Source organism: Rattus norvegicus, chromosome 8 (assembly GCF_036323735.1).
Source record: "Rattus norvegicus strain BN/NHsdMcwi chromosome 8, GRCr8, whole genome shotgun sequence".
NCBI classification, from domain to species: Eukaryota; Metazoa; Chordata; class Mammalia; order Rodentia; family Muridae; genus Rattus; species Rattus norvegicus.
Window position 1 is genome coordinate 70,151,232 of NC_086026.1, and position 13,987 is coordinate 70,165,218.

At 45.3% G+C, this 13,987-nt stretch overlaps 1 protein-coding gene across 2 annotated transcripts in view; it reads left to right on the forward strand.

Moving 5' to 3' along the window:
* The first annotated feature begins 3,827 nt into the window (after positions 1-3,827).
* The window catches only part of Uaca (uveal autoantigen with coiled-coil domains and ankyrin repeats), an 88,358-nt gene continuing 78,198 nt past the window's right edge, over positions 3,828-13,987 (forward strand). The window contains exon 1 of one of the 2 annotated variants that reach the window (XM_006243205.4): positions 3,828-4,029. In XM_006243205.4, the coding sequence (XP_006243267.1) occupies positions 3,946-4,029 (84 nt within the window). In that variant the 5' untranslated portion in view covers positions 3,828-3,945. The remainder of the gene's footprint in view (positions 4,030-13,987) is intronic. The other variant, NM_001195564.1, reaches the window with a different exon arrangement.

A 13,987-nucleotide genomic window follows, 5' to 3' on the forward strand; every position in this document is an offset into this window, starting at 1 on the left:
CTGGCTAAAATAATTTTTTTTAAAAGTGAGAGTAATGAACCAGACCATACCAAGCATGTCTGGCTAAATGCTGATAATGGTGGCTTAACTTCACACAGGATGCTTCTAGATCAACACGGAAAACTATGCTTCATACTCAAAGCAGTGCTCTTTACTTAGTTGCTCTCAAATGGGAACGAGCAGACATCAGCTATCAAGTTTCTAGACTGGAAAAATCCCAAAAGGCCACTGGACATAGACACCATGGGGACATCATGCAGACAGTTCATAAAAATAACTTGCCCAACATTTTTGGAACCTGATGCAAACTATACTTGTGGCTGTGGCTATTTCCTTTGCTTTATCCAGTAACAAACAAAAAGAAACCACTTGCCCAGGCTACAATAACCTCTGATGCCCCAGGAGACACCAGCAGAGAGTAAGGCCGCAATTAACTTGACAGCAAATTATGTAGGGGAGACATGCTACTGAAGGCTCCACGTGTAAGATTCAGTCAGGAGACCAGGATGCAGGGTCAGGGTGCCCATCTCAGGGCCCGAGTGCTGCAAGCGTTGAGTGAGCGGCAGCACAGCCCCCAGACTATTCTACCTGTGTTCAGATCTGATCGGGTTCCAATTAAAGGGCACATGGAAACTCAGGAAGAACAGCCACAATTCACTCCACTAAGCACAAACCACGGATCAAGTCACTCCAAAGTGTTTATTGAGTGTTCCCTATGCTAGCATTATAGGAGATTCAATACATGGCTTCCGGGCTAGGAGAAGACTCAGTGGCTCAAGTAGTTGCTACTTGTGCAGGAGTTTGAGTTCAAGTCCCCAGTCCCCATGTAGAAAGTCAGACGGGCTGTGAGTCGTAGTTCCAGCCCTGGGAGGTGGAGATGGGTGAATTCCAGGAGCTTGCTGGTTCAGCTGAACCACTGAGCCTCAGGCCCAGTGAGAGAGCTTTCCTTGAGAAAAATAAGGTGAAGAATGACCAAGAGAAACACCCAGTGCTGACTTCTGGCCTCCACATAGCACATACCCCCACCACTCATATATTACACACAACATGCAAAAATACACAATAAAAATGTTGTTATTCTCTTACGTTAAGGGATGAACTTCAAAGACAGTGACATCCGAGAGTCTCAGAACCTCTTCAGAAGGGTGGTGTGTTGTGGGGGAAGGGTAGCCAGCTTTCAGTTGAGCCATCAGGGAAATTATTGCTAGGGAAACATACTTGGGAAGGACTCCTGCTTATTTTTTAAATCGCCTTTTAATTGGAGCACAGCACAGATGAGCTGGGCGCGGTGACGCATGCCTGTAATCCCAGCACTCAGGAGGCAGAGGCAGAAGACTGCGAGGTCCCCTTCCCCGCCCTGGCCCCCTCCAGCCTGACCTACATATCAAAACTGGTCTCAAAACAAACAAGCTAGCAAACTAATACTTAAGCACACACAAGTCCCACGGATTGTGACAAACTGCCTATACCGATTATGTGACAGGCACCTGTGTATGGGTGTGCAGCCCTTTGGGGTACTCCTGTGCCCTGCAGACTTTTTTAACTGCTCTTGGAGAACAGAATCTTATTAGGTGAATGCAGACGGAGGAGAAACTCTTAGAAGGTTTCGAAGTCTCTGTGCTGGTAGCCATGAGTGAAGAATGGGCCCAGGGTAGCTTGCTTCCCGTGCCAGGTGGAGAAAAGGGTAGTCTGTGCTGTAGGGCCTCGGGTGGCAGTAGTTAGATTTTTACTCAAGTCGATAAAGAGACCCTTTGCATGTTCTCACTTAGTCTTTCTTTCCTTTCTTCTCTGTTTTCTTCTTTTAAAGATTTATTTATTTATTATATATAAGTACACTGTAGCTATATCCAGACACACCAGAAGAGGGCGTCAGATCTCATTACAGATGGTTGTGAGCCACCATGTGGTTGCTGGGAATTGAACTCAGGACCTCTGGAAGAGCAATCAGTGCTCTAAACCACTGAGCCATCTCTCCTTCTCCCCTACCCCCATTCTTCTTCCTCCTCTTCCCCTTCTTTCTCCTCCTCCCTCAGCGTCTTGCCATGTGCCTGGCCTTGAACTCACAATTCTTCAGCCTTAGTTATTTTGTGGCAGTTTGAATACATGGTCCCCATTTGGCCAGTTTGGGGAGGATTAAGAAGCATGGTCTTGCTGGAGGAAACGTGTCATTGGGGACGTGCTTTGAGGTTTCAAAAGACTCCAGCCATTTTAAGTTAGCTCAACTAGGAATCAAGAAAATGCCCCATAGACACCCTTATATGCTAAGATGATGGGAGTCGGGGCAGTTCTTCAACTGAGGTTGTCTCTTCCCAGGTGTGTCAAGTTGACAACCAAGATGAGCCATCTGTTTAGTCACTTGCTGTGATGGGCAGGTGAGAACTAGAATCTGGGACAATGGCCGGGAGTCCAGCATGAGACAATGCTGGCTTTCTCTGCTAGCAGTGTAGACAGAGGGGAACCTGCCACCCACAAACAGCTGGATTACACTCAGCTGAGTCAGACCAGCTGTGGATCTTCACAGGGAGGAGGAGTCAAGATTCCTTAAGTCTCACCAAGAGAAACTTTAGCCATTTTCTCCCTTTTTTTGGTTACTGATTTTCTGCTCAGGATTAATGGTCTCTGAATACTGTATCTTCAGGAGATTTCTGAAAATTTTCTCACTTTTACAATCAAGCCTAGATCCACTCTAAGGGGAAGGTGAAGAAAGAAACTGCCCTTGGAGACAAAAAGGAGCCTTTGTGAGTTCAGGCTGTTTGTCTTTTCATGTCATCCTATGTGAGACCTAACATTTTGGGAAAATCTCACAACAAGGAAGATTTTTTGAAGCCTCCTGTTGTTTGCCAGAAAGTGTCCTCATCCCAGCCTTAAATAGTTTTCCTTGGTTCAGACTTCTGTGTCAGATGAGCTAATGCCTTGCGTACTTATGCCTGTTGTGTCTACAAAAAGGACATGGCACTTTAAAAATATAATATTTTACATTTTTTGGAGAATTTTATATACAATGTATTTCAGTTATACATATCCCCAACTTCTCCTTCCAATCCCTCTTGGTCATTTTTTCCCCCTCACTTTTGGTTACGAGTGAAGTTTTATTGACTACACTCTGTTCCATTTTTCCCTCCACAGCAGTATACTAACACTTAACCACGGAGGCCAGAAGACAGCATCGCCTCCCCTGGGGGGAAGGTTAAAGCCATTTGTGTGCTGCCATGTGGGTCCTGAGAAAAAACCACCCTCCACAAGAACAGCCAGTGCTCATAACTGCTAAACTATCTCTCCCGCAGCACTGCATACACTGACTCCTAGCGTGTTAACTCTCCATCTAAAAATGCAGCTCCCTTTTCTTATAGGTTGTTGGCCCCAGAGATTCCCATGTGTGTGGCGGTAAGACTTGTGGTCCTTTTTCTCATGAAGATCCTAGATGGGAAGTTGCTCCTGCAAGCTGGTTTGTATGTAGGTTAAGCTGGGACCCGATAAGAGGAAGATAATTTTAACCTATAAAGGGCTTGTGTATGGGAAGAAGAGTGGAGCCTGGGGAGATAAGAACAGGTCTAGGCTGGATCTTTCTAACCTTAGACCACCCAAGTGTGCAGGAACCACAGGCCAGGAGCCGGCGCTATGCCTCCGTTCACTGAGTAGCACAACTCTACACGCCCTCATAGCTGAAGTTCTCCAACTTTTCCTCCAGAGGGGAGAGGAAGGGTGTTATGAAGTTTAAAAGGGAAGTCCCGCCCCCTTCCCGGTTTCCGATTGGTTTGGACCGACCCCACCCCAGCCAGGCGACGGGCCCAATTGGCTGCCGGAGGGACGGGGTTGAGCGTAGCCCCCGGGGCCCCCAGGTGGCAGGTGGGGCGGGCCCCGCGCGCGCCCGGGCGTCAGCAGCTCCGGCTCTTGCCCTCGCAGCCCGCAACCTGGTGGGGACCCGGACCCTTCAGAGCCGCGGCCATGAAGAGCCTCAAGTCCCGGCTGTGGAGGCAGGACGCGCCCGGTCCCACGTCACCCACATCTCCCACCGCGGTGACCAGTTCGGTGAGCAGCTCTTGAGGAGGGGACCTCGGGGATCCTCTCCTCTCTCTTGCGCCTCTCATAGCAGATCAGAACTTCTCGGAGAAGTCCTGCGTCCCCTTCTCACTTTGGCCTTTGCGGAGTACCCTATTCCCACCCCTTTCCTCCGGGAGACCCCCTCTCTGTCTTCCCGTGGTGCCATCCCGCTCTTCGCTTGTCCGGTCGCGCTGGGCGCCCGGGATACCGGGCCAGGTAGCTCCCGTCTTCCACCCGGTGCCGCCCGCGCCGCCTGTGCGGACTCCGGACCCACCATTCTCCGCGGCTTTCAGGCGTGCCAGAGTTGGGAGAGACGTTGTGTGTCCTCCGCTGAGACTGTCACAGGGGAAGTCTGGTTCTTAGCCAGGCTGGGCAAGAATAGGGATCTCTCGAATACAGACAAAGCCCCGCTTGTGTTTGACCCTGGAGTTGGCGAAGTCGGGAAGGTGATTGTCCTGTTGGCAGAGTAAATCCCACCTGTGGGGCAGGTGGGTGCGGAACATGGGTGCCGAGCTGAAGCCTGGCCTCCGTGTGCGAGCGGAGAGAAGTGGAGTTGTAAGGCTTCTCTGTAAATTGGCAGAGAGAACAGAAATCTTGGGAAACATCCTGACTGCAGATGTTGGAACTTGGATAGTTTGGCAGGTTAGAATGGCCGTCTCATCATAATTCTGTTATTAAGGAAGTTCTATTTTAAAAGTCTTTCAGAGTCAAATACAGAGGAAATGGAATGTGCAAATTGCCCGATGTTCCTAATTAAAAAGGACCTTTATAATTTTGTGCAGCTTTCAGCTAGGGGTTATATGCTTTTTATGAGATACAAATTCATTTGTGCCTGGTTTTGAACTAATTCAGATCAGTGTCTGTCTAAAGGATTACTTTTACTAGTAGTTTAGTTGGCCTTCAAGGGAACTGGAGAAACTAGACTTAAAAAAAGGGGGGGGGGGTTGGGGATTTAGCTCAGTGGTAGAGCGCTTGCCTAGGAAGCACAAGGCCCTGGCTTCGGTCCCCAGCTCCGAAAAAAAGAACCAAAAAAAAAAAAAAAAAAAAAAAAAAAGGAAAAATGTTTTGGAGTCTGGGTGTGGCGATGCTTGTCTGTAATCCCAGCATTTGGGTGGCAGAGGCTGGAGGATCACAAATTCAAGGCCAGCCTGGGAGTTGAAGTCCAGCCTAGGTTATATGAAAACGTAATTCAAAAACGTGATTCAAACAACCAAGGTGGGAGAGTGCAGGGCAGAGAAAGAAATGATAAAATCCGGATGGCAGACTTGTTCTTTGATGTTTGACCACGCCTCAGTGTGTTTTGTAAAGTCATAGAAAAAGTTTTTTTTTTTTTTTTTGGCCTGGCTTAAAAAAAATATTTGGCAGAAAAATGTAGTGTATCTGGGGTAGCCATGGTTACAGAGTTACAGATCCGCTTCTTTCCCAGTTCCTAGCAGAAGATCTGCCTTTCTCCAGACTTGCAGCTGCATTTGCCCTGGTTGGTTTGCACCAAGGGTTTATGTTCCCAGTTAGAGGAAGCCCTCCGAGGTTGTGGCCACTGCTGCGGCTGGTGTTTTCTGTATGCACGTTGGCTTGACACCCACGAGTCTCTTGCGTTTGCCCTCAGCGTGCACTGAACTGAACATTCTGCCATTGCTTAAAACAACACCATCAACAGTTAAATGTGTGGTGCAAACCGTTCTCCCCGAAGCAACACACACTTTCAGTTTGTAAAGGTGCAGAATATTTTTTGTAGGGTTTTTTTTTTTTTTTTTTTTTTTTTTTACTGAAAGGAGCTAGATAAACCAGCCAAGCATCAACGATAATGTGGGTGAACAGGAAGAACAGACCCTGTAGCTTTTCAGCCTATATAGCCCAGAATCTCTGGTTTGGTTCTCTGTCTCTGTCTCTCTCTCTCTCTTTCTCTCTCTCTGTCTCTGTCTCTCTCTCTTTCTCTGTCTTTCTCTCTCTCTCTCTCAATAGCAGCACATGTGACAGGTAAGATACAGTGTGTCCTGGTACTTTAATTTTTTAAAAATTGTAATCTAATTAATTAGCCAATTGATTGTGTGTGTTTGCTTGTATATGCGCACATGTGTGTCTCAGTGTGTATGTAAGAGGTCAAAGGACAGCTAGCAGGAGTCTCTCTCTCTTTCCATGTGGATCCTGGGATCAAACCCAGGCTTGGTTTGGTGACTGACCCTTTTACTCACTGAGTTGTTTCACAGATCCTCAAGATCTGAATTTCCCTTGTGAGTAAACTGACTCTCTTTTGGTGTCCTGAACCTCCTGCATCTTTTGCTAGGAACAGGTCGTCCTTTTTACCTTTCTGTCCATTGTTGACTTGTATATGCTCTTCAAATTCAGGAAACTGAGGCCTTTCATAAAAAGTCTAAGATTAATTCTTAGCTATTTGTTGTTCTTCTTTATGGTCATAGCATTCCTTTGTGCTGAAAGTGGTTGTTCTGATACAATGCAACCTTTGGTTTTATGACTTTATGCTACATGTTGGTCTTCTTAAGTGGCAACATTGAACACAACCCTTCCAAATTTCTTCCTATGTTTTTTTTTTATTTCTTAATTTCATTACATTTATTTATTTAGGCAGGATCTCACTATGTAACCTTGGCTACCCTGAAATACACTATGTAGACTAGGCTGTCTTAATAGACCTGCCTGCCTCTGTTTCCCAAGTGCTGGGATTGGAGGCATGGGCTGCCCCGCCGGCTTGGCTCAGTTTTATTTTTAAACATTTATTCCCTGTGATTTAAGAGGGTTTACAGCTTGGTTTCTCTTTCTTCTCCCTGCTCCCTTCCAAGTTCTGAATCTCTTAATGTGAGTTTTAAAACATTCATTTAACTTTCATGGGAATGATCATAATTTACTCTGAACAACTTCGGTATGTTTTTACCGTAGCTGTCTCTGCTTAAATCTCAGCGTAACCAGCTGAGCAACAGACTGAGAGCTGTAGATGTGTGAAGATTTGACGATGGTGTGCAGTACACAGCGTCATTCCCTGCCAAGTTACAGTTGCATGTAGGTGAAGTGAGTTTAAATATTCTCAACAGCAGCGGTGTCAGATCAATGCCTAGGTGTTGGAGTTCAGTGACTACGGTGCGTTTATATACTTGTAAGAAAGAAGTAGGTAGGTGTGATGTCACAGCGGTACATAGGTAGTAGATATTTGAACATTGATTGTCTTACTGCTCAAATTTGGAAATAGCCACATCAATTAACTGCAAACTTGGAAATCTCTGTGTTATATTTGTTTTGTTTTGAGATGAGGTTTCACTTGGCTGGCCTGGAACTCCCTATAAAGTCTAGACTTGCCTCAAATTCATGGCAGTCCCCCTGCTTCGGTCTCCCAAATGTTGAATTAACAGGTATGAGCCACTGTAACCCTCCCCCCCCCCTCTTTCTGTCCTTTTTAAAAGTGATTTATTTATTTTTATATTACATGCATTGGCACTTTGCCTGCATGATGTCTGTGTGAGGGTGCCAGATCCCCTGGAACTACACGTTTATTCTTAATTACTAAATTGGAGCTTCGGATTCCCCGCGGGGTCATTAAATGACTGGCAATACTACATCAGATCTGTATCAGTTATGTGCTGTACAGTAATAGTAGGCTGGCTCATTCTCACGGAGTTCAGATTGGGACATTTGAGCAATAAGTTTAAGGGACTGAGGATGGAGCAGAGGTGCCACAAACATTCTGTAAGCCCCTTCAGGTGGAGCTCTCTCCTTCAAATCGCACCTATCCCCAGTGCGGTAATGTATTAGGCGCTTTAAAAAATTACTCAATGTGTGAGTTGTGTGTGTGTGTGTGTGTGTGTGTGTGTGTGTGCATGCATGTGGGTGTGTACATGCTGGGGTGAGTCATGTGTTTGTGTGTGTGTGTGTGAGTGTGTGTGTGCATGCATGTGGGTGTGTACATGCTGGTGTGTGTGTGTGTGTGTGTGAGTGTGTGAGTGTGTGAGTGTGTGCATGCATGTGGGTGTGTACATGCTGGGGTGTGTGTGTGTCATGTGTGTGTGAGTGTGTGTGCGTGTGTGTGAGTGTGCGTGAGTGTGTGGGGACTGTGCTTGTGGGTGTAGTGTCTGTAGAGGCTAGAATATATATAGGTGCTAAGTTCCCAACTTGGATCCCCTGTAAGAGCATCAAGTGCTCTTAACTGTTGAGCTGCAGCCCGGTTTATTAAGTTCTTGACCGTAAACCTCATTTTGATTTTTCCCCCCATCTGGGCTGTTTGTTACTTAAAACTGTGGATTTTATAAGTCAACTGAAATATCTCTTCGGAAGCATCTTGCCAGTCTCAGTCAGTACTCAACCAAAAACAAACAAACAAACAAAAAATCAGTGTTTCTAAAGGATGAAAATTACAAATGGAGCCACTGAAAAAAAGAAACAACAACAAGTAAAAAACCCAAACCATACTTTTTCCCCCCACCAGGGATATTAGCTCCTAATTAGAAAGCATAAAGGTTTAAACAGGTAATTGTTTTAGTTGTGGCTCTGAGAATGAGGGCTCCTGTGTTAGGCCCTGGGGTTTGAATGCTCTTGATTCGATGCGGTCAGGGCTGCGATGCTCTCAGGGCTGCGATGCTCTCAGTGCTGCGATGCTCTCAGTGCTGCGATGCTCTCAGTGCTGCAGTGACTTTGGGATAATGTGAATAATTAAGACGGGAAATTGTTATGCTTATCCGCTCATTCTAAACTTAGGATGTTACTAAGCACAGTTTACCCATTGTCATCAAGGAACCCACCCTTTAATTAAAAATGTTTGCCTTAATTAATGCTTTGTTTAGACAGTTTCTTATTGTCATCCTGGTGGCCCTGGAAGGGAAGGTACAAACCAGACTCTTCTTTTGAGTTATGGAGATGGCTCTGTTGAGAAAATACTTGCTTTACAGGCCCAAGCCCCACAATCCAGGTGAGAAAAACTGATGTCATGACACTGCTTATAATCCAACTCGGGGAGGCAGATGGGGCAGACCCTGGGCAGTGCTGACCAGCCTTGCCAGCCTACTTAGAGACTGCGCCCAGGAGAGACCCCTCTCAGAGCAAGGGGGACTGCCACTCCCCAGGCATGGCATTCCAGGTTGTCCTCCGCCTTTCATGTGATGCTGGGCACACACAGTTCTCTCCTCACACCTCAGCACTGGCAATAAGGCCGTATCAGGCTCACCTGGAAACAGATGCACATCGGAGCCGCAGACTCGGACTGTCGTTCCCCTACAGTGTTCAAGCTCGTGTGTGTGTGTGTGTGTGTGTGTGTGTGTGTGTGTTGCACGCGTGAGTGTGGGTGCTCTTAGAAGCCGGATGAGAGGGTCAGATCCAGTGAAGCTGTAGTTCCTGACATGAATGTTGGGAACCAAACTTACATCCTTTGTAAGACCTGCAAGTACTCTTAACTGCTTTTTCCAGCCTATCAAGATCATACATATGATATATATATATATATATATATATATATATATACACACAAATATATATGATATATATAAAAATATATACACAAATATATATTATATATAAATATATATCATATATAAACATAATATAGTATATAAAATAATATATATATATACACACAGGTATACATGCGCATATATACACTTTCCCCTTCAACATCTTCTCAATATGTCATCCTTCCTGCTTTGTGTCTTTCCTCCCATATAGTCCACTTGAGTGATAGTTTAAATTTTAATTACCTTATTATGCATCATCTATACACGTTCAAAACCATCAGGTTAGACACCAAAACTCACTTTATTTTTTAAATCTATGTGTGTGTGTGTGTGTGTGTGTGTGTGTGTGTGTATGTGTGTGTATGTGTATTCACGTGTGTGAGGGTGTGTGCTTGTGCATGTGGAAGGCAGAGGGCAACCTCAGACGTCATCTTCAGGTGTCCACCTTTGAGACTTGTATAGACTGAAACTCATCAGTTAAGCTAGCTCTGCTAGCCAGCAAGTCCCACAATTCCTCAGTTTCCACTTTCCCAGGGCTGGGTTACAAGCACATGCCGTCCCGGCTTTCTTTGTAGATTTAGAAACTCAAATTCAGGTTTCCAAGCTTGCAAGGCAAGCACTTAACCAGCTGAGCCGTCTCTCCAGCCTCACAGTTACCTTATCTTGTTCTGAAGCTATGAAAACATAAATTGGTCTTAAAAATGGGTTAATAATTATACCCTCTTTGGAGAACTAGGTTAATTCCAAGGCAAGGACAGAGAAGCAAAGCTAGAATCACTTTTTAGATTGGAGTGGAAGAATGCTATCAAAGATTGGACTTTGGAACCACAGGGAAGAGCCCCTCCTCCCCCACCAGGATGGGACGTTTTAAGCATCAATAAAGATAATGCTAGGGGCCTGCAGTCTACTAATGATTTAAAATTGAAATCGTTAGTCACCTTTGGAAGATGCTAGGACACAGTTGCACTGTTTTAATCTGGAGAAACAAATAAACTGTTTGGGTTTCTTCCTTTGTGTGAGCTGTATTATCTCAGCATAACAAAATCTGTGAGAGGGAAAGCTCCCAATAGAAGAGGAAGGGCTGAACTAGTATATCGAATATTCTGTTCTAGCTACTGAATGAGGGAGGGGCAGTGGGGCTCACACATTACAGGTTTACAGTTCTGAATGAGTTAATGGATTTAGAGTCAGTGACCATTAGAGGCTATCAGTGTCTCAGTACAGAAAGACAAATAGACATAATTTATTCCTGGTCACTCCCACATTAGAATTCTTAAGAGGAGAGCCACACCTGGACACAAAAGCTCTTCACATTCATCACCAGTGTTTTTAGAAATACTGAGGACAGAGGAACATGGGAAGTAGCCACCAAGATTCTGGCTGTGGGAAACTCTTAGATGAACCAGTTTCTTTATAAGAGGGACGAGATGGAGTAGGAACCTAGTGATCCCAAGAGATTAAGGGTTTAGAAACCATTAACCAATCGGAATGGTGGACATTTTGAGCCCCCAATAAATAACTGTAAAATGTACATGCTTCCTATGTGCAGACCATTGTGGAAATGGAACCAGCAGTTATAAACTCGATATGGAATTTTATTCAGCAGATTCTAGTGTGACAGCGGTGGCGATGGGATATCGTTCATAAGGGATATCTCTCAGAGAATATCTAGAAGAACACTGACGGATGTTTGGGGTTTACTTGAGGATGTCCTAGGGTGCGAGAGGGGATACAGTTAGAGCAGGATTGGCCATGAATCCACATTTGAAGCTCAGTGCTCACAATCAATGTGTTTTCTTCAATGGTCTTACTGAATTTAGCTAATGTCCTAAATGTTAGGTCTCAAAGAAACCCAGGACAAACCTCACTCAGTACCTGTGGCTCCTCCCAGCACTTGTCATCCCACTGTCCCTACCCTAAACCCCTCCTTCCCAGGGGTCGGGCTTCTGCTTCCCCTTCCCCATCTTTTCTTCCCTATAGAGCTCAGCCATTTTAGCCGTGCACTCTCTTGGCCTCTTGGTCAGCTTGCCCCTCCTTCTCCTATCTCACTCTCCTACCCTCATAGCCCAGTTCAGTCTGCTGGCCATATTCAGTCTGGACCCTTCTGGAAGCCTCTGACTAAGTTCTCCCTCATATCGACAATAAACCATCTCCTCATTCATACTTTAGAGTGGTCAGTTTTTATTTACTATAAAGTTTCTATAATAAAGATCTAGTCACAGCCTGCAAGAACTTGAAGAGAGGTAGACATAAACCCTCACAAGAAATGGTGTGAGAACCATGATAGAGATCGGTATAGGTGAGGTGCTGAGGGGATGGCTCGACAGTAAGGCGCTCCAAAAGTGTAAGGACTTGAGTTTGATCTGCAAACCTAGGTGTCATGGTACATGCTTGTAATCCTAACCCTGGTGGGTGGTGGGGTAGAGCCTAGGGAATCTCTGGGGCTAGCTGACCAGCCAGCACAGCCTGCTTAGCAAAGTGAGACCCAGGAGAGCCTCTGTTTCAAGCAACTAGGTGAGGGGCCACTGAGGAAGGTCAACTGGGATTGTCTTCTGTTTTTCACATGTGCGTGCATGAACATGCACATATCTGCACACACTCTTCACACACAGTCTTATGCACACAAAGTCTGTACAGATTGTTGTAGGTGCACCCGTGTGTAAGGTGAGCTCAGAGGAAAGATTGGGAACTAACCAACTAGGATGGCCTTCTGAGGCTGAAGAACAGGTACTGTGCCTGCGTTCATACATGTAATTAAGCAGCCCACTCGAGGGGCAGCAAGTTTGGAAAGCAGCTCTGGTGTTACAGTGTAGATGACGCAAACTATCCCCGTTTAAGAGTTCGGGAGGCAGTGGGATGGCAGAAGGCTACCGTGGGGCATTAGGAAACTTTTTTCTTTAAAAGAAACAAACAAACAAAAAACCTTGAATTAAAATTTTGAATTACTTGACAAGTTTAAAACATTATTTGGAGAAATCTTGGCAGGGCTGTGGGACTTTGATTCTCAGAAATGATTACAGTAGAGAAATAACAGCTTCATCTTCCTCTCTCCTTCTTGGACAGAGCTAAGGGTGAGCAGAATTAAGTTATCAGCCATGCTGAACTTACAGTGGAGTCTTGGGAAAGAGAGCTAAGAAGACTAGCTAAACATCATAGCATGTGTGTACTGTCTCTGACTCCTTCCCATTACTGGAATCCTTTACTGTTCCCTATCTGAGTTAGGCAGGTATTTGCCCTGCCCCCTAAGGGTGCTAAAGTTCTCACGGGCACGAGCAATAGGCCCAAATGATTTCTTTAGGGAACTTGCCCCCAGAACAGATGCTCACTTCAGAAATGGCTCTCTGACATCAGAAGCAGGAGCAGGGATGGTTGACTCCTATTGCCTTGCCCTTTCCCCTAAATGGTAACGTGATGGATGGAAGTTCTATATCAATGTTCCATAGTTAAACACAGTATGTGTTTCTTTCATCCAAACAATCAAACAAACAAACAAACAAACAAACAAACAATCAAACAAAAGAACCAACCCCCAAACCAACCACTACAAACAAATTGGGTGGTTTTATTGATACTTACAAGGGGACATCTTTAAATGGTGACATCTCCAACATGGTGCTCCAAAGAGGAGATGATGTGTTAGTGCCACCAGTGGCCGTGGCAGTGTCCTGTGTCGAGAAGTGATTGTGTAATCCAGTGTGACACGGCATAGACCCTTCGGAGAAAGACAGGTTAGGAGTACACCTGTTAGGGTAAAAGACGGTCTGTGATTTAAAACCGTCCACGGCAGGGAACGCCGTTCTCTGGTAGAGCCCTGAATGAGCCCATGTGAGGCCTCAGATTCTTTCCACAGTATCAGAAAGCTTCTGCCTGGGAGGCAGGCTTTCCTTCCCATAAGATCATGCATGTTTATTGTAGAAAACAAAATATAGTTGAAGAGAATCAGGTGGATAGGAGTCCATTCTCAGTACCATTAATGGTGGCTCTGTCTGTTTGAGAGATGCCAAGCTCCCTTTTGGTTATCCAATTAGCGTATGATCCCTTTGATAACAGTAATGATTTCTGAATCATATTTTATTCAAATAAACTTTGTACTTGGGATCTGTCCATGGGCTGGCAAAATGCTAAGGGCGTAAAAGTTCTTGTCCCTGAGCTTGATGTCCTGAGTTCCATCCCCCACATACACATAGTCTAAGGAAAGAACCGAGTCCTCCAGATTGTCCTCTGACCTTCACACACAAGCACATGTGCACACACACAAAGCAGATACATACGAGAAAGTATTTTTAGAAAGCTATTAGTAACTTGAAATGACGTGAGCAGCTACAAAGAGCACCCTGATTGCTCATCATTGTTTGCAGATATTACTTATGAGTAAGGAGTTTTAGCGACAGTACCCATAACTCGTTAATTCCTGGGTGTGTTGCCTGGTCCGTGTCTGAGTGATACGTGCTCACTCTGTTCTCACAGCAATTCTGACAAATGGTCCTGTTGCCTTC